Source organism: Pempheris klunzingeri, chromosome 7 (genome assembly GCF_042242105.1).
Source record: "Pempheris klunzingeri isolate RE-2024b chromosome 7, fPemKlu1.hap1, whole genome shotgun sequence".
In the NCBI taxonomy this organism is placed as follows: Eukaryota; Metazoa; Chordata; class Actinopteri; order Acropomatiformes; family Pempheridae; genus Pempheris; species Pempheris klunzingeri.
The window spans coordinates 22,291,481-22,319,323 of record NC_092018.1 but is presented as its reverse complement, the minus strand read 5'-3'; the positions used below and the strand labels follow the sequence as shown (position 1 = coordinate 22,319,323).

Genomic DNA, 27,843 nt, shown 5'->3' with positions numbered 1-27,843 from the left:
AAGAAGCTAAACAAGTACAGTCAGTTCATCATCCAGGAGGTATGTGAGTCATGTCTCATCTTCATTAGGACTGTCAGCTCCGAGAGACAGAGGGGCTCGAGGGATCGAGTACTGTACAGTGGCTCAATGAATTCAAATAAATCTGACTTTTTATTAAATCCCATATCATCACATTTCATTCATTCAGCATGGTTAAGGAACAGGCAATACATATTTTAACAAAGTAATAATACAAGATGAGGTACAACAGAATCACAACAGCAGAGGTAAAAAAAAAAACATTTTTGAAGAGAGAACCTCCCCAAAAAATTGTGAAATGAGCACAAGAGCAGAGAGCAGGACTCAACATGAATTATCAGACCCCATTCTCACCTGCATGCCTTGTTGACTGCAGATAAAAAAGGTTGATTTCATTTGTCCTCTGCTGGCAAATTTTTGCATTTTCAAACACTGTGCTTATTTCACAAAAACTGCTGAGATCAGGCTGTCAAAAATGTTTTTGACAGTGTGCATGCATGTACACGTACTGGACACGAGAGAGCACGCATTAGTTTTTGTGTAAAAATGTCGGTGCTCCAGATCTCACACAAGCAGACTTCGCTACATCATAGACACGCACACACACGTCCTGAAGGATAGGCTACTAGCTGTAGCACATGCAGCACAAAGACTGAAGACACTTTAAAGTAACAGCAGACAAAAACAGCAACAAACAGGAAACATCCTTAATTTAAAAAAACAAACCAAGGGCAAACCAACATCACACAAAAACACACATCATTATGAGTAACTGTCTTGCATGCCATGTGATGTAGACTGAGTCTCTGGGCAATTTGCTCAGGGAAGCACACTCTGTGGTTTGCAGCAGATGGCCTTCACATGTTCCCATCATCTTAAGGCAGTAAGGATGGGGGTGTTCATGTTTATTGACATCTAGAGTGCTGTGGAGCGGTATGGGAGACAAAACAAAAAAAAACAAAAACATAGGCCTACGGGAAAGTCTAACTGTAACAAGTTCATGACAGGACTCAGTCATCCAAAACTGTTGCTATAGTAACGTTCCATCCAACTGTCCACAAAATGTTACTGCCACTTAAAATAACACGGTAATTACATTCATTTCAATTAGCTGTTAAGGCAAATCTGCTTCCCAAGAGTCATGGATGATAAAACATCCAATACAAAACCTTATTTGCTGTTTTATGGTTATTATTCTTCAGTGTAAGCTGTTTGTAATTTGAATGCTTTTGTTGAGGATAAAAAAAGAAAAAAAAAGAAAAGATAAAACACACAAGACATGTAATTCTATTCATGTCGTACTGGAAGGAAGAGAAAGAGCAGACCACATTTCTGCACTAAAACTAAGATGCAGTCCCATCTTTCATTTCTCTTTATGGATCTAAAATCAACCATAAAGTGGTATGAGAGGTTTTCCTTGTGCATGGCTGGATAATTACTAGAAATCTGATTGCAGGCAGTCAACGCAACTTAATGACCTATCCTGATGACCTGATGTGGCCACAATGATCCGCTGTCTGTTTGCCCCAACTCATTTCAGTTCTTCTTCAGTGGTCAGCGAGGAGCTGAATAACACTAGTCTAGACTAGATAACACTAGTCATCACCCTTTCCCTGCGAGAGGCATTGTTATTGCGTTTTAAGTTTTATCTTCTGAAGACAAGCTGATCAAACGTTTCACTCAGGGACAGATCGGTGCAACCTTACAAACACAGGTGACTGTAGGAGACAATAAAGACACTTTTTGCAAACACATCAACAAGATCTGGATGGAAATCCATCTGAAGACGGCGTGTCACATTTCACAGCTAAACTTTGTCCAACCATGGAAAGGTCCACCTGAACCTTTGGGATGCACAACAATAAATAGGAAATAAATAGGAAAACAAAATCTGTCAAAATAAATCACAAAATAGATCTAAAAGGAATGTTAACCATGGCCAATGGGGATTTTCCTGTCCTTCATTCTAACAACGTCTCCATCATTACTGCTGTCCGTCTCCAATATCTTTCAATGTGTTCTGAGAAGCACATGGATGTATGTGTGTGTGTGTGTGTGTGTGTGTGTGTGTGTGTGTGTGTGTGAGTGTGTGTGTGTGTTTAACTTAACCCTTTTGCTCATGCTTACTGTGGAGGAGTGCTATTCTATGTAACAGGTTAGTGCAACAGTGTGAAATGAATTGAAGTGAAGTGAATGGATTATCCTCATGGCTTTAGTAGTACCCCCCCCCCCCCCCCCCCCCTCACACACATGCACATGCACGTGTGTGTTCTTTAGCTGAGCAGCTCCAGGTATGTGACAGGCACTTTTCCTTTCTGGTTTCCTCTCTCTCCAATCAGCCAGTCAGAGTCCATCCCCGGCACTGTGTAAACTGTGATGAGCTGAAACACAGAGGAGGACACGGACACTTTTCAGCCCCACACTTCAAACTGCAGCGCTAGAGCAAAGAGAGAAAGAGATTTCAAAACAACAAAAAATAAAATTATTAACTAGAATGACCACCTCATGGTTGTTTGCCTCCACCAGCCAGCCAAGTTACAGTTTACGTCCATGTCTGTCCAGACCCCAGATAAGTGTGACCAATTCAGTATCTGACTAAATGCGGAACATGGTCATAGACTCCCCTTCCCTTAGTGAGTTGTGGCATTTTGCGAAACATTCTGATGTCACGGTGACCTTTGACCGCCAACTCTACTGAGGTCATCCCTGAGTCCGAGTGGATGTTTGAGCCAAATGTGAAGAAATCCCCTCTACGTGTTCCTGGGATATCAAACAGACTACCGAAGACTCTGCCTCCGGACACAGCTGTCAGCAGCACGGAAGGATAAAACAATACAAGTCTACACCCTCTAGTTTTATGACTAAACCAACATTTCCTACAGATGCCTCCCATTAAACGTGTTCAACTAGTAAAACACACAGTGGCTTTGTGGAAAACTACTGGCACGGCGGCAGCATGAATCAGATTGCAGCTGCAGCTCTGAAGGATTACATCATCAAATGATATTACAGTGAGCTCAAGCACTGAGTTGCCACATAATGTGGTGGAGGCTGTTCTAATGTACTGATTCAACCGTGTGGTTATTCTGGAGGACGTAGTTTGCGGTGCTGTTTAATTGTGTTTTAACTACACGCTGAGGTTTTTCTGTTAATGAGCCAACACTTGTTAATGTGATACAGTTCACATACTTTAATACAGGGCAAAAAGGCTCCGTTCGCACTGAGGGGTGTGAAAATGATATGAATCATAACCGGTGTTCTCTGCAGTCATCAGATCTCCACCCACTTAAACAAATATGGGAGACAGTCTGCAGCACTCACATGATCAAAACACTAATGAGGGGGCGTCTGATGGAATACCGTCAATGGCTCCAGTATTTGGGAGTCATCGCTGTACACATGATATACAGCAGCATGTTAGCTATGGTCTCTATTTTTATTTTTATTTTGTTCTGGTTTGTTTCTTATCATTAGCATCTTATCTTATCTTATCATCATCATGAGCACGGTGCTTCTTTCTGTCAATCCATTACTAAGTTTACGACAGGAATGACATCTAGTGCCACTGAAACTTCTGCTTTCATTTTCCTAGTTGAGCAATGTTTGAACAATTGCACCCAGTGTGACAGTTACTGTGTGCAGCAGTTTCGCTAAAAATGCGAAACTGCTGCCTGTGTTTTCCATCACTCTGCTAATGAAAGACTGACATGAGATAAAAGGTTTGATAGGAGATTCGTTAATGTCAGAGCTTGACGAATACAGATATTTTTCTGTGAACTATGAACCGGAATCAAAATGGAACTGGCTATTAGAACCCATTCCTATGTATGTATGTGTCTTTTAATAGCAGGGTTCTTGACGTTAACGCTGACGTTAACACTGACGTTAACACTCCACAATTGTCAGAAATACTGTTTACACATAAAAGATTAACCTTCAGGGAAAAGAGCAGATACATTACTGGAATCGGTAAATGCTACGTGAATGGAGCTATTGTTTGCACCTGAACCTGGAGAGATTTCTGACCTGAGTCATTATTCCACCTGTCAGCTGCAGGTTGATGATGAAACCTCACCTCATCAGCTAAAAGAGACAGCTCGCTGGAGTCAGCGGCATCGTAATCATAAAGGACTTTGGCCTTGCGGGTCCCCGTAGCTGGTGCCTGAACTTCCTCAATCTTCAGTGTGTCCGTCTCCACGGGGCTGCTGATGCCTTCTGATGTGGAGCCAGCAGAAGCCATGGGATGATTGGAATTCAGTGCAAAAGCATTGGGAAGCCTGAGGGAAAGCAGGCAGACGGTCAGAACATACATGAAAAATAAACCTTACATACAAAAATGACAAACAAAATCAGTGGCAGCACACAACTGGAAAAAAAGCACGAGATTAGTTATATGCACTTTATTTATTAGCCAATCATGGACAACTGTGCAATAATCCATAATACATAATCCATATAACGTTTCCATCCCACCCTGTTGTTGTTTCTTTGTAATATTGTATTCTGTGTATATAATGTTTCTTTGTGTATATAAGGTTTTTCTGTATATATTATGTTTATTTACTTTAACTGTGTGTTTTGTCTGTCCCCTTGAGCTGCAGTAACGGCGAACTTTCCCCACTGAGGGATCAATAAAAAAAGGTTTATCTTTATCTTATCTTATAACCATTCCCACTCCTGCCCCTGCTTTCACAATAACCTCTTCAGACTGGTCGGGTAAAACACTCCTCGTTTTAATTGTGAAAGCACAACAAGTGCGGAGTGGTGGGTCTCGGTCGGACCGTGGGCATCTCCAAGTGCACCTGCTAGTTTGGTTCATGGCTGTGTAGCAGCGTGAAGTGCAAAAGGGCTCGGTGAGGCGGAATAATAATAATAATAATAATACATTTTAGTCATAGTGCACTTTTCATTTGGAAGTGCAACAATTAAAAAACACAAGACATTTAAAAAACAGCAACGTTTAAGAACGCAGCATTATTACTATTATTACTAAATTCATACTTAATTTGTATTTGTGAAGCATTGGAAAGCAGGCAAATTGTTGGCCAGAACAAACACACACAGACAATGAAAACCACATCATCTCACAAAAAGACGAGCCATACTCACATGTCCTCATCAGAACTGAGGGGATGAGACAGTGAAAATGATTGGTCATGACTGGACAAAGCCAAAAACAAAAGCGGACAGGCGTCTATAGCACCTGACTGATACTGAGGACAAAGCCAAGTTTGTGTTTTTAAATATGTAACCATAAATGTGTTTGATATGTATTTATCTATATGCCTCCTGACATGGACAGTGACTTATGGACTGAAACTAGCAGTGCAGCTTATACGGCACTAGAAACTTATTCTTGTAGCCCACATCTGCTGATAGCCAGATAGGACACTGCGGGAAGAAAATTCCAAAATAACAACAGCCACGGTGAGCTGGTTAGATGAAGAGACGCAGGCAGCAGAGGTCTGGGTGACCTGGTGTGCTCAGCGTAAATGTCTGTAGATTGGTTGCCAAAATAGCAAATGAAGTCATCAGAGCTTGCGGATGTATTCATCTATCTGATGGCTATGTTTGCTATATTTTATGAAGTCAAACAACAGCCCTCACCGTGCCATTTCAGTCCAATAGAAAAACACTCGAGCTGCTCTGATTAGGGTTATTCACTGTTCACACTGGTCGTACCTGCATCGCTGGAACTTATGTCACAGGTGTGCACCCCTCAAGTCTTGCAACAAGTTTTTGGTTAATATGTTCTTAATGGATCCATTTTTTAGGTAGAAAATGGTAGAAGCTGACTGCTTATTGTGGTAAGTGGTACTTCCACCCATGTTCTCTCCCATCTGGTTCTTACCTTCCCAGCTCTTTCTGTAGTTCTTGCATGTGGAAGTGACACTGCTTATAGTAAGCTGCTTGGGCCTCCACAAACTCATGCAGGCAGCGCAGGTGGTTCACCTGCAGATAAGCAGCAACACAATAGTCACTCTCAAAAACACAGACTTAAGTAAAGGATCGCCTTTCTTTTCCTCCTGCTCCATCTTTCAGTAAATGTGTGCGATTTGGCCCCTGCAGGCTGTCACGTGCTGGGCACTTCGGCAGGTTGACTGTCCTGTACTGGAAGTGTGGAACGCTGCAAGTGTGTTCTACCAATCAGCGTTCTTCAGCACACAGCCCCGTCCCTCAAGAGTTCTGGGGAATCTGAAAAGTACCTCCTCGCTACTCGGAACTTTTTTTTAGGGGGAAAGTTTGGGGTTGAGGGAAACTTTTTCCTCCAGGTAATTTCGGTGGAAGTGTACCGAGGTTTTTCAGAATCCCAGGTAAATGAGAAAAGTTCCTGCGGAGGAAAAGGGGCTGCACTATACTGCTTTCTTAAAGAGGGCTGTAAACGGTCCTGGTCCCGGCCCTGCCATTGTGTTTCCCCTCTGGAGACAACAGGCTTGAGGCATTGAGCGTTTTCAGAAAGGGGGCTAAAACAGAGCATCCAGGAAAAGGCTGAACAAAGCAGTATGCACAGTATGACAGGATGAGGAAAATAATGTGCTTTTTGAACATTACAGCATGTAAACGGGTTCTAGTAGGACCCCTAAGTATGAACCTGAAAATGAGCAGTGCCCTTTAAGTATTCAGAAAAAGAGCCTCTTTCATGGTGGCATATTATACTGTATATACATTATGTTGCAGGATTATTATTAGTGATGTATTATTGTGTAAGGAGCCCATTACTGTTGTAGGCGCAAATCTGTACTATTCTATATAATGCTGGGCAGTTTAATTAGCAAAACCTCCAATCTTACAAGACATGCCTGTACACACTTACACTCTAAAAACATTATTTTCTTAAAATAAGTGAAAAGAATAGAGAGTCTGTGCCCATGTTACTAAACTACTAAATATCACTGAGTTTGAAAAATAATACAATATGATAATTGATGCTCTATAATACTCAATTTCACTGTTGCCTACTGGCAATATGAAACACAGTAAAATACTGAAAGCACTGCAAAACTTTGGTACAGGTAACAAAAAGAAAAGTTAAAGTGAATAAACACAGCCATGACAAACACAACCTGGAACTGTGACTGTGTGTGTGTAACACTGACGGAGGTGGTAGGGGGTGTGCGGCTGACATACATGTGTACTACTGATACCCTCCAGAAGCAGCCGCGTAACCTCTGCTTGGCGGTCAAACTCCGTCTGTGCCACTCGGAGCTCGTGTTCAGCCTGAGAGAACAGAGAGAACATTAGTGACGTATTTCCTCCACATCCCTCACATCTAATGTCCTGAACTGCTTTAGGATAATGCCTAGTGATGAATACAGTGGGCCAATAAGAATATACAGATAATGGGTTCTTTAACTGCAAAATAGGTCAGGTCTCAAATGTTTTCATGCCCCAGATCCCTCATTCAACCCTCACAAGACACACATTGGATGTAATGTACACCAAGGAGCAGTCGTAGAGGATAGTAGTAGTATAATAGTTTGAACACTGTACTATGTGCAGAATAGTGGGAAAAGTAAAACCTGATCGGTTAGGCGTTATGGAACCACAGATTGGAAATCAAGGCCTCAATGTGCTTCAAATTAAGAGCCTGTCGCACCATATAACAATTTCTGAACCCCCCTTGTTCATATAAGTAAACCCCTTGTTTCAATAAGTGTTCTTCCCTATTACAGTTCATTGAGTCTGGCTTACATTGAAGCGTTGCCAATTCAAACAGCTATAAACATTTTTGCTCTTGGATGTGGTAAAATGGCACATGGTATGACTTAGTTCATTTAAAGCATACCGAGAGCTTAATCCTGCAGTCCAGAGGGGTGGACAGCGAAGCAAGCCGGAGCTGTGAGCTGCTGTGACAAACCCTAAACTCACAGTTAGAGATGAAGGGTATGATGAAGCTGGTTATCAACTGTCTTTGTTAACTCAGGCCTTGTAGTTCAGGCTCTGTCGTTCGCATCGAACGGACAGCTGACACGTCATTTGACTTTTCTTTTGCATAAGATCGCGGAATGTTTTTCAATCAAGACAGAAAGAGAGATGTGTCATTATAACAGAGAAATATGAAGAATGTGTTTCTTCTCAGTCCTCCACTTTATTTCTACCGTAGCAGCTGCACATCGTGGAGCTCGGATTTACTGCAGCAGGCTTAAGAAGACTCGTGTCATTCAGGCCAAACTCACTGTAGTTTCAGGACAAACCAAAATGACTTGAGTTTTCATAATTGAATATCATCTGTGGTAATTACCAATAGACTAATTATTTAATTTGAATTCATCAGTGCAGTAATAGAAGCATACTTTGCAGCAGGAAACCTGATCCACAGAGGTCTGTAGCTGCTGAGCCTTCAGCATCCTGTTTAGTGTGAGGCTGATCTGCTGTTAGTGTCTCTTAGTGTGTGTGTGTGTGTGTGTGTGTGTGTGTGTGTGTGTGTGTGTAATCTTACAGCTTCTCTGCATCACCAACTCAATGCTTTGGGTTCCTGTGACAACGTGATGCTACAGTTTGTACTGTGGATACGTGGCCTCGTTTGGGGACATTACTAACAAATGGCCCAACAACTTTGCATCATGATTTATATATATATATTATATATATTATTTTATATACACACTACTCACAAAAAGTTAGGGATATTCAGCTTTCGGGTGAAATTTCAGGATGAACCTAAAATGCATTCTAAACTTTCCAGGTGAACTTAATGTGACCTTCTCTAAACTTGTCCAACTGTTCAGTGTTTCAGTACTTTTTGCACCAGTTGCTGTTCTCTAACAAGAAGCTTAACAGCAACATTCACAACAGGTTTGATCCATGAATCCACCAATACATTTCCTGCTTCAGTTAGAATTGGTATTTAAACAGTCCTCCTCATCGTGCTGTTCACATTCATGAGACCAAGACGACACCTAACAGTTGATCAGCAGCACCTCAACACTAGAGGCTTCAAACAGGAAGTCCTCAGACGGAAGTGTCCACTGAGCTTAGAGGGTCACAGAGTGTCATCAGGAGGTTGCAGCAGAGATACAGAGTGACTGGAAGAGTCACAGAAAGGACAACAGTTTTGTTGTGGTATACCCACCACTGTTGTTAGCTTTTCTTTCAATAAATAGTTTAAGATGAAGAAATTACCAGTGCATGCTTCTACTTAAATGCCCTACTTTCATGATATAATATCACTGTAGCATTCACTTTTTACATTTTCCATAAATTTCACCTGAAAGTCAAATATCCCTAACTTTTTGTGAGTAGTGTATATTATTTATCATATAACGTGTTCCCTCAGCAAAAAAAAAATCTACATAGCAACTATCGTCTGGGAAAAAAAGGATGGGGATTTCTACTGCAGATTTAGGCTAAAACAGACCAACAGGTTCAGACCAGGTTAAGTCGCAGCTTAAGTCACCAGCTTTAGGCTCAATACATTACTGACTAACCCACTACTCTCACATCACAGTCCACCCCTCAGGCAGTTGAGCAAAGTTCACAACCACAATATTGACGTACTTACTTTTTCCACTTCCTCACTCCAGAGCTGAAAGGACAAAGCGTACAGCAAAAGAAGAAGACAGAAAAAAAGTTATAACAAGAAGGCCTTCACTGGTGTGATGCACACAAAGACTCACACATTGCTCTCCCCACCCACTGACGCATGCAGCTACTGGTCACTCTGTTTCACTTGCGCTTGTGATTTTTTTGACATTTCATTTTGACCATCTAAAATAAATCAGACTAGGGTGTGTTCCTTTTTGTGGCACGCTTTGTAGTTTCAAGCCCACAGCTGTAGCCTTTAGCTGAATTGCTGTTATCTCGCAAATAATCAAAATATTTAGAGGTGGATGCTCCTCGGGAGAGAGGACACAGAGCTCTGGTATGCAGACTACTCAGCTCGTTGGCATCCAGATGAGATAAGGAAAGAATAGAATAGAAATACTGTATTGATCCCTGGGGGGCGGGGGGGTTGTTTACGGGAAAGAAAGAGCATGAACGAGAAAGAGCACAGTGAAAAGGTCAATGTGAGAATGGATGGAGCTATTTTTGCACAGTTTATATTCAATTATATATATCTATTTTTCCACATGCTGCCTTTTCAGTTGCCTTTTATCTATTTAAATAAATTGTTTGGCATCCATTGTGGATAGCAATGTAAGAATTTCATTCTACTGGGAAACTTGTTTCCTTACTGTGCATATGACAATAAACACTTTGAATCCTTAAATAAGGGAACAGTGTTACAACAAGGACAGCAGCTGCAGCGTGAACATTTTGACATGATTCTTTTAAGTTTATGACACACACACACACACACACACACACACACACACACACACACACACACAGACTTTTGTGTTGCACAAATGCTGAACAATTCAGTGATTAAAAAAAAAAAAAACATGACTCTAAACTACAAGTGCCGCTCTCTGTGAAGGAGCTCAGGAAGCCCAAGCACACATTCACAGAACGTTCAATTCAACCAAACCAAACCAACACGTTCTGTAAGTATACCCGTGTCTCAACTATGGCACGCGTCCTGCGTTTTGTTTTCTTTTTCTTATTCTGTGACACCACGAGCCCACGATACTACTTCATATGTCAAACTTGTGTAACTTTTCTAGTTGTGTCGGGAAAGTGTCTTTAAAGAGTAACTTAACGCTCCCTGAAACTCTTGTCCTGCCGACCTCTGCAGGTTTCACTTCACTTGACATACGGCGCAGGTGGATTTCAGGACCCTGTGACATCAAAACAAAGCACACTGCTGGACCCAAGCGTAGCCATCTGTAATGCTGGATGCGGTCAGAGCTGAGTGAGACTTTGGAAAGGACAGTGACACACTTCTTTTCAGCCTGGCAAGCCTATTTCCTGTGTTTTCCAGTAATGAATACTATACTGCTGATTATTTGGCTGTGCACACAAAACAAATTTAGAAGAAGGTACGCTTACTTACTTACTTGATTGCAACAAAAGGGGTAGCAAACTTTTTGATTTTCAAACTTTTTTTCAATTTATTTATTCTTTACTTTTTAGTTTATGGTGCAATACACACATCGGACGGCACAAGACAAAAGGAGGAGGTAAACTCAAACCAAAACAATGAAGGGAAAGGTCCAATGTTTGGCTTAGATTATCTTACACTAGTACACATGAGTGTAGGTAGGTGTGTGTGTGTGTGTGTTTGTGTTAGAGGTGGCAATACCCTTGGTTTTGCGTCAGTGCATTGGCATACATTTTCACAAAGTGATTGCCACGATTAAAAAGGTGTAGACTGGACACAATTTGGGACGGATGGTTTCAAAAATCTTTGCATCTGTAGAATCTGATTTATTTTCTCCATCATGAGAAAGCCTGGAGGGGATCAGTCGCTTGGTCACGTGCATGCGTGCGTGCGTATATTTATCTGTGTGCTCCGTACCTGATACGTTATGATCCACTAACATTAGACATTATGCACAATACGACATGAATGAATCCCTGTTTCTGTTATCTAAACCATGTTGACTATAGGGAAAGGCCCCCATAATATCAACAACAGTCTCAAAGCACAGGGTTGAAACATCAACACCGTATACTTGTATAAAGTCTGCCCATTCCTGTGCATGTGTCTACAAACTGCTGTGTGAAGGTGTGTGGCCGAACTACTAAGAGTTAGAATAATCTAACTGATGTAATCTTTTTGATCGTATATTCTTGCTTGAAGAACATTGTTTGTATATCCGTTTGTACTACTTGTGGATGTAATAACAGTGCCTTTTGAAATGGAAAAAAAAATTGCCCTTTTAAACATTGGAATTTGCTTCCTTGTGAAGGCCAATTACTGAGCTGCAGTACAAGAGAAACAGTGTGGGAAGTACGAATGCCATTTTTTTGGTTAATCTATGATTTGCTGTTTGCTTACGTAGAACCAAGAAATAAAATCAAAGTCCATACTGAATATCATACTGAATTTCATAGCAATGTGCTGCTCATGTGGGGATTCTTGAATCCTTAATTTTGACTTCCTGAATCAATCTCTTCCTGGTCAATCTCTTAAGTAAAACCTGCTCTTTATGGAAAGCGTCTCGAGACAACACTGTTATGAACTGGTGCTATATAAATAAAGATTGACTGATTGATATTGTTTTCCATCATGTCCAATCACATCCTATTACGGTGAATCACATCGTGTTGGATCAAATTGTGTCCAATCACACTGAATCGCAGTGTGTGTGTGTGTGTGTGGGGGGGGGTGAATCGTACAGTACTGCATTGATAGTTGCTCCATAAGTAACTTTCATGCATCAGGTTGTTGGCAATACATCGGGAAGCGTATTACATTGGCCTCATTGATGAAGAAGCACATCCCCAATGTGTGTGTGTGTGTGTGTGTGTGTGTGTGTTTGTGTGGATGGGTGGGTTTGCATGGTGAAAACTATGATGCTCTTGGAGGGCATCTCTGGTTGGGCCCACTCACTCCTGGTGGCACTGCATAGCCCACAACCTCAGTTTAGAAACTTTAGAAAGTTTACCAAGTAGTACTCTGTTTTTCACTGTGTACATAAAACGTGACAGGGACGTTTTAATTGGTAAAGCAGAATTGTCTCCTTACCGCAGAGGCACTGGCAGAAAGCACATAGTTGCGGGGTCTCGTCTCCTGGAAATCTGGAGCCATCTACAGAAACAGCAAGGTTACTTAGCATTCATGCTACTGTGTACTCAGTGTATACAACAAAACTTCAGGAATGCAGATACAACTACCAGAAGGCACAGCAGGAATGAATGAGGATGATCTTGATGAGTTACACTTTAAACTACAGCACACGCTACGGTGAAACTGTCAATGTGTGCATTCGAATCAGTGTCTGATTATTCTGTTTTTCTAGCATAGTAATACACAGACTGACATATACGTCAGTCAATGGTATTAATGGCTGACATATATATCAAAATCTAATGTACGTAAGAGATGTGATCCACCTAAAGACAGAAACTTTGCCTCAAATTTAAGTTTTTGTGCCTCTCTAAATCACTGAGAAGAGAATCGAAGCAGTCGATGATATAATATGGTATAAATGATACAAGCCTCGAGGCTAGTCAGCAGTGGTTTATCATGCACATGCTTGCACGCATTCAGGTTGCAAAAGTCTGACTTTGTCAGTCAGAATGTGTAATTTTGCTATCGTCATACGGAAAACAAAAGCTCGGCTTAAAGTCAGACTTTTTTCTGTTTCCGTTCAACAGTGAAACAAGCTTCAAGAAAAGCAGAAGGGGTTTGAATGGGTTTTATTGCCAGACCATAATCAAATGGGGAAGGAGTATCAGCAATTAGGACCTTCTATTTTAGGCATATAGTGCTTGTAGTACAAATGAATTTTGCAGCAGATTTTTGTGCAAAATTCATAACAACATGAAAAACTCAATCTCTGGGCCTGTGACTGCCAGTGCTGCACAGCCACCTGCTGGCAAGACTGGTAAAACTGCGCCCTCTAAGACAATCGACACAAAAGATGGGCTTCCCTAGACGTTGAACAAAGCCTGACGTTTTGAGGTTCCCCATTTTCCAGAGAAGAAAAGACGGGAAGAATTTGTTTTGGTTGCACATTTTACAACAACCATTTCTATTATTCTATTAGCCAAATCATTCTTGGAGTAAGGCCCTAGTACATGGAGTACTATTTCAATGTGCAATCATTTTAAATCACTATTTAACCACATGATCCTGTGCTTAATAAACTTTTGGCCATTTGTCCCGTCATGTTCAGTCCAAAAGGTGAACATTAATCAGGACAAGGCTGCACACTAAAAACGTCCAGTGTGAAAAATCATCATCTCTATTGTCCAACAGTGGCAGAGCATTTTCTTGTTGTTGTTCTAGAGAATTTTATTGCATGTTCGTCGTGTTTTGGAGGACGCCTTCACACTACAGCTGCCACATTTTAATATGCTGCTATTGACAACAGCAAATTATGAGACTATCACAGGTAATTTTTTTTAATCAATATTCAGGGAAACTATGCATGCCAGGCAAAATGATGGAGCATAGTTTCAGAGACTGTCAGCGAATTAGTGCTAATTTATAATCAAAATCTCAAATTCTGATTCTGAACTGAGAAACGACAGTGCATCTTTTATAGCTTGTTGCAAATATCTGCATGAAGTCAGTGTTCAATAAATAACTGCATTTTTCAAAAAAAAAAAACATGAAAAATGATCACAAACAAATAAAAACACGCAAATCTGAGCAATGACTTAAGTCAAAGACTGGTATTCATTTCCTATCACAGTGTTTAATGTGCTGAAAGTTTCAAGAGTAAACTTGAGGTCCAAGTTGTTTTTCAGTCCATTGCTTTGCGTTTCATCAGTACTAATGATTCATAGTTTCTTGCCGTCAACAACTGGATGGCACAGAAAATCAATTCAAAGCATGTGAGACAGGAAAAACAACCCAATGTATGCATCATACTGGAAGTCTTTAAAAATGTCTTGAATACTCACTTCTCCCTCGCACTGTAAAGGTTATGGATATACAGACAGTTAGTCATGGTAAATGCAGCACCACTGAAACTTTGATTACATCAGAATGATTATGGGAATGAGTGTGTGTACGGAACAGTGGGTTGGGAGGCGTAAATAGACTCACCGCAGCCTTAGCCTCAGCCACCTTGGCCTTCTTCAGACGTGTTTTACAGGCATCCAGGTCCAGGCGAAGATTCTCCAGAAGGCGGCGCTCTTTCTGAGGTAGACACAATGACGTGTCGATGAATCAGTGAGCAGATGAGCTGAGTTAGTAGCAACCACCACATGCAATTTGCGGTTTGGTATCTTGCAACTAAAGCAGACTAACCGCAATGGCATAGCTCTGATGTTTGGTAATAGGCTTTGGATCTACACCACAACCCATTAACATGGAGACCAATTCACATCAAATGTTATCTTTAAACGCTTTTCATAAAAGAGCAGGTCTAGACCAAACAATCAGGGTACAATGGCAATCTGTGCACAGATCTATCTGGATGTGGTGTTTCAGACTCACTGAAATGGTCCTCCAGTCTCCTTCCAGAAAATTCCTGAGAGGGGTAAGAAAGCTGATGGCCGACGTCTGGAGAAACTCCTTCTCTGCTGCTCCTAATCTTTTCTCATATTCCCCCACTTCAATCAAAGTACTCCCTGCAAGAAACAGATGAGATCAATTCACAACCAAAGTCTTCATTTCAAATTCCACACTCATCCCAGGCATCAACGTGTCTTCTGAAGGTACAGTATAGTTTCCTATGACACAAACCCCTGAATCACCATCTGCCTAGCGTACCTTGACTACATCATCTGTCCAGCTTCCATCTAATACGCTATGACCATCAAATGTGTCACACACACGTTTGTGCTAATGTCATAATATAAAACCACCTTCCCTTGGCTGAAGAAAGCCCAGTAGTTTTGGTTTTTAGAAAGATTAAAACCATCATGCATTTGTTTCTTTAAAACAAATGTGTTTCCTTGTAAGGGTTCCTGCTACGTCCGTCTTTGTGGCCATATTTTGTCTTTAATTTATATTATCGCATCTTTTCTAATAAGATCAAGAAGGAGTCAGTTATTTGGCAGTGTGTGTAATGGGGACAAAACATGGGATTTTGACATTTGTCCCTCTACTTTAAGTTAAATATAGATACAATACTGCATGAAAAACAAAGTGTGCAGCACAGTACAGTCTATCTTGGGTGCCAGTATTCCCTAAATGCTATTCATAAAACTAGATCACCAACTAAAGAGTAAATTCTGTATTTTTATTGGTAAGGTTATTATTTTGATTTATTCTAGTATAATGCAGATAGATTTGATTATTACTTTACTTATTTCAGTTAAACAATAAATAACCAACTGGTCCAGTAGATCAGCTCAGCCAGCAGCCACCAAACAGGCTGCAATGGCTGCAACGTGATCCTTTGGGACAACTGCACCTGATCACAGTAGGTCCACTAAAAGAGCTTGTTTGATCCACTGACAGGCTCAGAGTGTTATTCTAAGTGTGTGACAGCATCATGGAAAAGCAATTTAAACATTTAAACACTTTTCATTGGCAAATATTAGAGAATAACCTTTTCACGTCCATCTTACCATATCACATACCACGGGTCTGCTTTTTATGAGGTTTGCTGGCTGGTACACATTTCTCTCTGTATGTTTAGAGCTGAGAAAAGGCCTCCACAATGTTGGGAGCCGCCGACTGAATTATACAGTACTCATATATCTTTTTCTCTGCGTCACAGTGCTTTCTTGACCTGGATACACAACCTAGAATACAGTGTTCACGGTTTGATGCACTCTCGGTATTTATAACCAAATGTGACTGAAAACTGTGGAGGGTTCCATGCTTTTATCTCCTTTTAGTTTTTCATTATTTTCATTATCAAAAAAAGTCATTTTAGAAGGTGGAACCAATGAATTTCAGGCATATTTGCTTAAAAAGTCACCAGAAGTATACATATACACACACACACACACACACACACACACACACACACATATATTATTGACTCATTATTTGGCAACTTGTTTCAACTTTGTTCTATAACTCCGTTACTGTAGAAAGACAAGTGAAGAGAGAAGAAAGTACAGAAAGTGAAACTGGTGTTTGTGATGGAAAATCAAGTCGTTTGTCACAAGTTGTTACAAGTGGCAGCTTGTATCTTAACAGCAAAATGCAAGGAAAGGAATGATAATTGACTTCTTATTGTATCTGAAAGCAGTGTGTTCAGTGGGAGCATATAGAGAGCATGGTAGCTTTTAGGAAAGTCACTGGCTAAGCTGAAAGGTGAGAGCTTTGTTTGATGTCCTGTAATCAATCATTCATCACTTGCACTGTGATAAAAGAGCTCGTGGGTTTATGCAACCTTTGGTCTTAGAGTACGTGGTATGTTTCTCAGCAGATAACTCATGTTTGGTTTTCTGGACTTAATAGACACCCAAGGAAAAGGCAGCCGGGAAATATATGTGAATTTGGTATTTGGCTTTCTTTTTGGGGGTCATTTAATAAGTTAGTTAATTATTTTTCATCTAAAAGGAAAGATTCCTGAATTTAAACAATACAATCCATTGACGTTTATTTAATATCAGAGGCAAAGTCGGCATTGATTAAACTAGCAGGAGCAGCTGCTTTTGAAATGATCAAACTGCTGACCTCTCTTCGATTTTCAGTCTGACAAATAAACAACTCTGTTAAATGTCAAAACCATATAAACACAAATGTAGCGTTAGCTTTAGCACGGAGTTCTTGTTCACTGGGCTCATTGACTCCGTGGAACTAGTTCATTAAATGGGAGCCTGTTGTAGTGTTGCTCAGTATAATATCTGATGCTGCTCATGTGGGGATTCTTGAATCCTTAATTTTGAATTCCTGAATCGTTGGGTCTCTCTAATTAAAGAGTTTGGTCTAGACCTGCTCTTCATGTAAAGCGTCTTGAGATAACGCTGTTGTGATTTGGCGCTATATAAATAAAGATTGATTGACTGATTGATTGATTGATTGATTGATTGATAGTGCACAGATCCACGGCTCTCTCTCATTCCTCAACTCAGTGGCTGTGTGCTTCATGCTGGTAACTGACGACACGGTCACTGAACCATGATTTACATTTTGGCTGCACTTTCTCTGACATTTTTGCATGACTGTTATGAATGAATGTTATGAATATCAACAGATATAACGAAAAGTGCTTCTAAAATAACTTACAGACCCTTCCTTTAATGGTCTGCACTGACACTAAGGTGTGGATTCACCCACCTGAAGAAATTACAATTGTACAAGTGTTTTTCATTGACAGAAATAATAATAATGTGCTTGCACATGCCCCTTGTAACTGTGCATCAAACTCAACTGTGGTGGCAGTGACGACTCTGACATTATCAGAACAAAGCTCATACAATGAGTTCAAATATATTAAGTATATCGTGGGCCAAACAATATCACACTGCTGAAAATCATTTTAACATCATATTCAAACAAAACGAAGCTAAGCAGTTAAGTGACATAAAAAAATACATTCTGGGATGCTCTAAAAGTCCAAAAATCCATAGAGTCCCTGCGGAGGACATAAATGTAACAAATTGTTACTAGTGCTGCCAAACGCTGTCATAAATCTGAGTCTGGATCGAGCTGTAGAGCCGTGAACACCCCCAAGGACGTCTGTACTGATACCCTGACTACTGCTGCAGCAGAGCACTGCAGAGTGCGAATGAGATTGTTCAAACCACTATTGATCTTTCAGCAGGGTGAGAGCTGATTTATGGACCTGACACATGCCTGTGGAGTGAAGATAGGGGAGAAGGGGGAGCTGTGCTCAGAGACGTCACTTCAATGACAACGTGTGACACTTTTCACTCATTCTACATAGAGAGTAAATTGAAAAAATAACCACTACAAAATGATCAAAAGAGCGTGGTCCAGGTCAACACAGTGTCCCTTCTGTTAATTTCTTCAATCACAGAGAAATTTCAGCATTACTGGCCCCATCGGGTTACACGCCTTGTCTCTAGCGGTTAGTCCATCCTTTATATTGTTGCTCATTACACGCTGTATGTTTGAATTGGTTAAAGAGGTGATTCGAAGGCACTTGCTCATAGAATTGCTCGTATCAAACACAAAAGAATTCCCCTCTATAACTCTTCTAGATGTACTTGTGCATATACACAGAACATCTGAACATGTCTATTTGATGGAAAGGTGTAGCCAAAGAACATCATGTCTTGAACGGAGCTGTCAGTTTATTAGGCAGACCTCCCTAAAACTAATGAGTCTAATACGACAGCTATACATTTTACCTTTGTAAAGGTTGTAATGTTCAGATTTTGCTGAAACTGTTGTGAAGTGGTGTTGATTCAGCTGTATAGTCATTGTGGAAGCCGTCGATCGTGCTGTTAATGAACTGTAATGTTTCATACCGACAGGTTTTTCTAATATTCCGATATTTAGTCTCCCACAACATTAAAGGACAAGGAAGAAGCAGTGGGAGAAAACTTATAGGTATATCTGGAGTTTCTAAAGACCAGAGAACAATTGTGAGCTCAATTTTATCATTGAAAAAAAGATTCTAAGGCAAACAGCATGGTAAAATATCTCAACAAAACCTCTACGTGATGTCGACATGTCATCAGTCTCTGGATACATCTTCATCATACAAATCAGTTAGGTGGAGCTGGCGGCCTTGACTGCAGAAAGGACCAAGAAAGGAGATGGAAGACGCGTTGGGTGGATATTTTTCATCTGAGTGTGGTCACGTCGTACGGATTGGATTTATCTGATTTGGGGTCAGAGTCCCTTGAGACGTGGCCAGGATGATCCGACAGCATTCCAACTGCTATGAGTTCTGCATGCATTTCCACATTGTGCTAGTGTGTGTTTTTCCTGATCCAGCTACAGATCGGATGTAAATGCGGTGTGAATCGAGTCAGAACATCACTTAGATTTGACCCGTCGTAGTGTTTAGGAAGAGGGCTGCTGCATACTAACCATATGGAGTTCCAGGACCAAATTCCTTTGCTGCATCCTGCATGTACTGACCCAGCAGCTCTGCATTGGTAATTCTTGATGGTGCCTTCCTGTCCAACTTTTCATAGAGAAACTCTTCAATTCTGGCACCTGCAGAGAAAAGTCAAGAAGGCTTTAATTTAAGGCACCGCTGGGAAAAACTTTTACCCTCACCTGATTAATAGAAAACTATACACAAAAATAATAACTTAGGTGTCATTTACTACCACTCAGTAATGCACTGAGTGTTAGAACCCAACTTGTGTCGATGAAACCGTTTAGCTTCTTGTAGCTCACTGCTTTTGGTCTCACCAAGCCCTCGCATACTGAACACAACCTGCTCAGCACACAGACAGAATTACGGGGGAGCCTGTGAGCACAATGAAGTAGAACTAACAAAATATTTTTCTCAAGAGTCAGTGGAGACAATAAGAGGTAAGAGGGTACACTTTGGACTTACATTCCCCTGGTATGTCTGCTGGATGGACTACTATTACTAGGCAACTGCTTGCTAACATGTCTGCCAAAACAACCTACTGAACTGGTGATTGGTGGTGACAGTGTGTGTGTTGGCTTATTTTGATGCCTTCCAGCCGTACTGTGGCCAAACATCAATGACATCACACTGTACATCAGTAAAGTAGTGTTAAGTTATTGAGCCATTGAGCATTTTATTGTTGTAGCTGGTACAGGTGCTGTTAGGTCTAATTTTAGGATGATTCTTTATCCAACTGCAGAATCTGGACATCTGTAAATCGTAATTAATGCATGAGAAACATGGGGGAACAAAACAACATGAATACCTTACAGTACATACAGTTGGACTGAATGCTGCCTATGAAAGAGAAGACGAGAAGACTCTCAGCAACAATATTAACTGCACATAATGCATCGCTTCGCAAGCACTGCGCTGCTGACTTGAATCAATACTTCTGACAGTCTTAACAGAGACGTATTGTAAGGTTCCTGTTACTCTGTCCACTGCCTATTGTAATACATACAGTAAATAGAGACCACACAATACAGTGTTTCAGAGGGGAATCAAAACCTGACAGCCCCAACATCACGAGTTTCACAAAGGAATGCTGCATTGGGGAAAAAAAAAAAAAGAGGAAACAGGTGCCCATGTGATGTCCAGCCCTTCTTCAGCATGTAAGACTCACAAATGGCATGACTGTGATGTCGATTAGGCTTGGATGGTACGCTTCATGTGAATGTTTCATGACCTCGTGGAGAATTCTCACCTGTATCAACTCATTCTCTCGTTTCAAGGGCACATTTGCCGCAGGTTTACGTCTGAATCACGCTCATGAACGGCCACAGAACTAAAACGCTCCGATACAGCCACTGTGACAAACAGTTATCAAGTGGCTGGTGATAACAGTGCAGAATCTGCCAGGCTGGGCAGATGTCCTCAACACCACCAGTTAGCTACAGTGTTATTGCCTGCCCTCTGGTGGGTAAAGATACCTGTGTGCTGCTTCAACCAGCCCTAATTTATTTAAAGCATGTCATTCTAAACGGGTTACTTTGTATATTTTTCACCTGATTAACCTCTGGTGTGATGCATTACTTTGTGATTCAATAGCATTGATATGAAAAACAAAACATTTGAAATTGATCAGGCAGTTTAATAACAGAGGTAAAACACTGATCTGTAGCACCCTCCTGTCATCGTGGTGGAGACGTGTATTATGGTGTACTAAGGCAATCACTAAATTAAGAAACAGGCGGAAAACGAGGCTCAACTACATTCAGATGATCTGAAGATGTTCTAGCCTCTGGGGGCAAGGGCCAAAGTTTAGGGGCTTCCGGCATTAAAAAAAAACAACAACTAATGAATGGGCTCCAAGACAGCATGTCGTCCAATGCGTTCCGCCCCTTTTGCTCTCCATGTGGACTGTTGCTCCAACACGATTGGCCAGTACCGCTCGGGACTACAAACCGACTACAGACAGACACCAAAAGAGTTGTCCCATGCCGACAGATTCTCTATATATGCAGAAATCTCCTTACAAAGATTAGATCCAAGCTGACTCGCTTACGTTTGTACTTACCAGTGAGTCTGCGAGCACTACTGCACTGCAATGTGTGCACCTGGGTGGACATCACGGGGGGGGGGGCAGAAGCTGACCTTCACACAGCACGGTGGCAACCACGTCCAGCTAAAGGTTCACTCTGACTATTTGGTTGGAGTGCACCTGATTTGACTCGTTCCTCCTATCAGTAGGCCCTAAGCCTCGCCTCATATCATAACAAATTTCACTACCCACGCATTTGTGTAGTGCCTGGAATAATATCAAATCATTAATATCAGTGTTACCAAATTACCATCCAAGTCTAATGTCTGTTATGTAGGATAAATGAATATCATGGATGAGCCGAGTCGACAGACAAACAAAACTATATACCGTATAAAGTAAACATGTTTTCCACAAGTTCACTCTGTACGTCAAGACAGAAATCTGCAAATATACACAAGAAAACTGTGAAAAAAAAAGTGAAGCTATGGTTTACACACTACACAGACATGAACGTCACTACACACTATCACAGACTGCTACATCTAGCAGGAGCAATGAAGATGACAGCTCAACTAGGCAGAGATGATTATTATTAGTAGAAGTGGTATTATTTGTATTAGTAGTAGTAGTAGTGGTATCATTATTATCATTATTATTACTTTTGTGTTTGAAGTTTATTCTTATTCTTTTGGAGCTGTGTGTAACAAAAAGCAATTTCCCCCTGGGGATTATTAAAGGAAATCTGATTCTGATGATGTGAAGAAACATGACCAGTCAGGACGAGTGGGAACTGGTAAAAAATAAGATGAGCCAGATTCCAAAATTTACAGAAAATTGAAATCCTGCCATAATTCTGGATTTGTTTCTCTTCAGCTTTTATAATTCAGTGTCATCCATGTCATTCTTTCTGAGAAGGTGAAATATGACAGTGTGGTGTGTTTCTGTCCATATTCTAAGATGAGCTGAGAGGACTGATGGCACTCTGGTATCTGTCCCTTAAACATGAACCAGCAGACAGCTAGATTAATTTGCTAGATTAACTGGCTCTGTACAAACGTAACAAAATTCACCCACCGGCATATTTGTTACCTTTGGACGGAGGCCATTTCATGGTATAAAAATGTCTAATAGTGTTTACTTGTGGTGTACTGTCCTTATAGAGCGCTAGATGTAGCGTGGTGTAAGCCAGTCACCTGTGGAGCAGGAGAGTGAGGAGTCTCCACACTAGATATCATGTTCAGACACCTCTTGGCCTGGATATAACACACGATCCAACCTGACAAGCTAAGTCAGGAGCAGATACTCTGGATATATGGACAGAACACCCAAATATCATGCTTCAGCTTTTTTATAGCAAGACAAACACAAGACAGACAAGATGAAAAACCACCAGTGTAATAGAAACAAATGCACCGTCTGGCTGAGGCCAGTCAAACAGAGGGGAAATGTATAAAGGGGGCTCACTGTTCAACACCAGTTTGATGTCAGCATTAAGTCACACAGACGCTCTGAATCTCTGAGCGTTAAAAATGTATTTCACAGCATACTTTGATCTCATTACCTAAGAATCATGCGCTGATTTGGTCCTTTTAATGTTCATCAATTTCTCTGTATTTCCAGAATTTCCCCCGGGGATCAATAAAGTATTTCTATCTATCTATCTATCTATCTATCTATCTATCTATCTATCTATCTATCTATCTGTCTATGAAAAAGTCAAAGGCATAAAAGGTTTCCACAGCAGGGCACTAAAACAAGGAGGCAGGATACTCACCAGTATGATCAACTGTAGCATGGAGAATCAAAAAGTCACACGTTAGAGCTCCCTATTCTCCAGTATGTCATTCCATACCACTGTAAAATAATGCTAAGAAGTGACATTGTGTATAAAGCATTTGACCTCCTTGAACTGTGTCGGTGTCACTGCAAATACGCTGACACTACCTCTTTGCACAACTGTGCAGTTTCTGTGAGTTACCTTGTCTATTCAGAGAAAGCTTTCATGTTTTGCATCACCGTGAGGACCACACCAGTGGTTCTGCATATTTCAGCCTCTGAACTACAAATTTAATTTGGTTTTATTTCTCATTTTCTGTCAAAGTTGCACAAGTTGCAAACTGGCCCCATGTTAAAGTCACCCTGCGACGTTTCGATAGGGAGTAATAGCATACCAGTGGGTTCCTGTTTTGTTTGTATGGGGCGCGTGCATGAGAACGCAGATGCATGTGATGCGAGACACATTCCTGCCTCCTCTGCTGATCGACTGTTGGGGGTGGTAGTGTGCAGAGAAGCACAGCAATGTGCCAACAAAGACAGTGAGGAGGAACACTGAGAACTCATATATAGTTTAGGGCTGGCTCAGGCTTTGGACCAGCCCCTAGTTATGCTGCTATAGGCTTAGACTGCCGGGGGACTCCCATGATGCACTGGGCTCCTCTCTATTCTCTATCCTCCTCTTCCTCTCCATCATTATGCCGCTTAATGTCCGCTTAATATCTGCTACTAACTTGGTATCTTCCCCGGAGCCTTTCTGTGCTTTCCTCATCTCTCTGGTTCCTGTGGATCCTGGTCCTGGTTCTCCTGTTGTGGTTCTCTGGCTTCATGAATCACTGATGCGGATCGTCAACCACTCATCATGTTTTTCAATGCTACCATAGTGCTAATTTATTAGTCACACTCCTATTGTTAGTGCTATAGTTGCTGTTAGTATGTTGGTTGCTGTTTGTGTTGTCTCTCTCTCTGTCTCTCTCTGTCTAACCTCCACCCAACACAGACCCTGACAGAGAGCCGCCCACCTCAGAGTTCCAGGTTTCTTCCTGTTAAAGGGGAGTTCTTCCTGCCACTGTGTCCTAATCTAATATCTGATGCTGCTCATGTGGGGATTCTTGAATCCTTAATGTTGGATCCTGGATCGTTGGGTCTCTCTCTAATTAAAGAGTTTGGTCTAGACCTGCTCTTTATGGAAAACGTCTTGAGATAACACCGTTATGAATTGGCGCTCTATAAATAAAGATTGATTGATTGATTGATAGTAAACATGGACGTCAACAATGTATTTTCAATTTTATAACAGTCAGCAAAGAATGGTTATGCCGATATTTAACGAGGAAGGAGATGCATCCTACACATTGCGCATTTTGGTGAGAGAAACTGAACGTCAACAAAACTTTTGTCTGTTTAAAAGAGAACTCCGCAGGGCGTCTTTAAACTCTGCTGAGAGCACCAGTGATGTTTGCAAAGGTAACAGACGGACAGAAGCTGTTAGAGCTGACCTGTCTGCCCTCAGGTCATATTGGAAAACTTCCACTGAAGTTGAATAACAGACGTTCAGGAGGATCCATTTATGTGGAGTAAATCCCTCTTTTTTAGTTGTCATAAAATGAGCGTTGCAGAGGGGGTTCCAAGCGTGCACCACAACAATTGCTAAACCAAAAGCAAGTCAAAAACGTTTGGAATTTCGGGTAAATTTCACCCATCAGAACAGAACATTGTTCAGAACAGCCGAACAATGAGAAAATCTAAATTGTACCTGCTTACGACCTTTTCACTGCACGATAATGACTACATTTTGACACAAAGAAAAAAGTTTGAGGTCTCTTCAAAAATTATTTTCATAGAAATTGTGAAATTAATTGAAAGTACAGATGGCCTAAACGCAGGAACTCAGTCCTAGTATGGTTTCAGTAAGTATACACAATCTCTAGTTAGTGGGCTAAAACGTGCCATCAACACCACCAGCGCAGTTCTTCCAGCATCATATGTTGGGACTTCCGTATCGTACCGTCTACGCACCACCACTACTACGCCTCTTGTACTGACTGATATTATAACTGAATTTGTTACACTGATGGTAAAATGGAGTGCGACATTCACTGAGTTAGACTGAACTTTCATAAAAAAAAAGAAAAAACAACAACAAATAAAAAGTGGGATGGGATAACAGATATTCTAGTAGTAAATGTTCCTTGAAGGAATAGTTCAGAGTATTTGAAAGTGTGGTTGCCCATGGTCCTTCTCCATAGTCAGTGTATTACCCACAGCAGATGGCGTCTTGGCAAAGACACTAAGCAATGCAGTCTTGCGGTCGGGTCAGCAGAAACATGTGGATCCGTTTCGCTCGCTGTCAGACAGCCCTTTCTGACAGACAACTGAAGCTGTCTGTCTTTCTCTTCGCTTGCTTCGAAGCCGCCAGACTCCATTCACAAATACAGTTATTCTACTCGGCAGAACACGGGAGTTGCTGCCTCAATCGGTTTGTCAGTTTCTGTTATAGTGTGACTTTGGTGTGCCACATGGTTAGTTCGGATCCAAACTAACATTTTAGTTCATCCACTGAGGCAGCAGTAGCACGGCCTACTCTCGTGTTCTGCTTTTCCAAACTGAGGGCGTGCTGAATGCAATCTGCTGTGGGTCATGAACTGACTATGGATGAGTACTTCACACAACCCCACCTCAAAAAAGTCCACACTATCCCTTTAAGGTCCACAACTTGTAACTATGGTTTAATCAGTACAGTTCCATTTTCCATCAGTGCGTCAAGTCTAGCTTTACTTTGATGGGCTTTATGTTGTTGTTAATTACTGATAAAATGGTTAATTGTGTATGATGATGAATCTCTTTTTATCAAGAGTATATTCTAAATGAGCAGATCATTCACTTGGGTTGCAATTTAAAAAAAAGCTGCAGCACAGTAGTTCTGCTCTTGAAGAAAGTATGTACTCTCTCTCTATATATAAATATATACACTCTCTCCACCTCTAATTAGGATATAGCTTCATTGATGTCATACTTGGGTTGGGCTGCAGCAGGACCTCAGTCTGTCTGTAGATTTTCTCAGTCCACTGTTTGGTGCAGTCTGCACGGCTCATCAGGTTCTCGAAGTGAGCGTCCAACTCAGTCTTCTCAGCCTGGCCCAACTTCTCCTCTGTGAACTGAGGCAGAGCGAGCACGCACACACACACACACACACACACACACACACACACACACACACACACACACACACACACACAGATGAGCTACCGAGGAACAGCTGCTCATGTGTCCTCTGCGCTTTAATCAATTATCAGAAAAACACCGAGGAGCCAACGTGATGCCGTGACGTCACGGGGTGTCCGGATCACGTCACGTCGTTTCCGTCTCCTGTCTCCCCCAAACTTGTCCAAATGCATGAAAGTGAACGTATGTGCTGCAATTAGCTGAGCTTTCAACCGAGTCCGAGGTTAATGCGTGCACAGTAATGTATGAGCTAGATTTCCCTGCAAATCGCGTTACGTTACAAACATACGTTGCCGTTACCCGGTGGCTAACAACAGAGCCAATAATAGCATGTGGACGGGCTGTTTCGCGGTACCGGGGCCCGGGCTATCGCCAAAACCGTGTCTGCCGACAGAGTCACTGTATCGGCTTCCTGTGTTAACGCGTAGCCTTACGTTAGCTCGGCAACACAACATCCACTGCGCAGTCTGATACCGCCGCCGCGTCGGTCGGTATCGTCAGTAACAGCTGGCTGTCACGATGGGAGGAAGTGTCAGCCCGACACGGCACGACACGGTGAGCATTTCGCTCGTTACCTGGACAGCTCGTGTGAAAAACAGTCCGGCACCGGAGGCTAGTTTCTTCACGTTGAAATCCATTGTGTCTGTATCTGCTGGCTCGTGATGTTACGCTGGAAGCAGACTACCCGACACCAGCGGAGATGTGATGATGGCACACGCCAAAAATATCACGTGACCTCCACGGACGAGACCTCGTTACGTCAGATATGCATCAAACTACCAAATTATTTTAAAGCAACGTATTTTACTCGCTTACTCACTGTTTCTATAATATAACAACATGTTGATAACACAGCAGCAGTGACTTTGGCCTCGGCCATTCATTTTCTTTTTTATATGGATCCGACGGTGGCCAGCAGATGGCGCCATCAACAGGAGCCAAACCGTCCTGGGCCTTTCACAGCACACACACACACACACACAGCGCACACATACAACACACACATACAGCACACACATACAGCACACACACACACACACATACAGCACACAACACACATACAGCACACAAACACACAGCACACACACACACACAACACACACACACAACACACACATTGCGCAAACACACACAACACACACATACAACACACACATACAGCACACAGCACACACATACAGCACACACACGCAAACGATGTAGTTTAGTTATACACATTTGCCATGGGTGAAGGCAGTGACATTACTAATGACAACCTGAACCGTCTCTGACACCAACCCTGTAAATCATGAATGTATTCAGCGCCCATGCTCGATG

The 27,843-nt window shown here is 41.6% G+C and overlaps 1 protein-coding gene across 5 annotated transcripts; it reads right to left on the bottom strand.

The window, feature by feature from the left end:
• Positions 1-153: 153 nt before the first annotated feature.
• On the bottom strand, positions 154-27,233 carry LOC139203481 (endophilin-B2-like). 5 transcript variants are annotated; one of them, XM_070833244.1, is made up of 13 exons: positions 27,102-27,233; positions 26,318-26,459; positions 23,303-23,314; positions 19,487-19,615; positions 15,017-15,150; positions 14,624-14,716; positions 12,593-12,655; positions 9,521-9,544; positions 7,147-7,236; positions 5,870-5,970; positions 4,094-4,295; positions 2,275-2,399; positions 154-1,862 (listed from the first exon to the last, which is right to left on the bottom strand). In XM_070833244.1, the coding sequence occupies exons 1-12, from the start codon at positions 27,162-27,164 to the stop codon at positions 2,292-2,294; spliced, it is 1,161 nt and encodes a 386-aa protein (XP_070689345.1). In that variant the 5' UTR covers positions 27,165-27,233; the 3' UTR covers positions 154-1,862; positions 2,275-2,291. The 5 variants fall into 5 exon arrangements, with proteins under 5 accessions (XP_070689345.1, XP_070689344.1, XP_070689347.1 ...); XM_070833243.1 differs by lacking the exon at positions 154-1,862 and having other exon boundaries at positions 2,259-2,399; XM_070833246.1 differs by lacking the exons at positions 154-1,862; positions 12,593-12,655 and having other exon boundaries at positions 2,259-2,399.
• Positions 27,234-27,843: the final 610 nt, after the last annotated feature.

Bases quoted from the DNA above. Each gene is read 5' to 3' on its own strand.
- LOC139203481 (XM_070833244.1), bottom strand. From the start codon at position 27,164: ATGGATTTCAACGTGAAGAAACTAGCCTCCGGTGCCGGACTGTTTTTC. The intron at 14,717-15,016 runs GTGAGTCTGAAA...TGTCTACCTCAG, and splicing joins GAGACTGGAGGACCATTTCA to AAAGAGCGCCGCCTTCTGGA. The intron at 7,237-9,520 runs GTAAGTACGTCA...CTGTTCTCTCAG, and splicing joins GGAGTGAGGAAGTGGAAAAA to GCTGAACACGAGCTCCGAGT.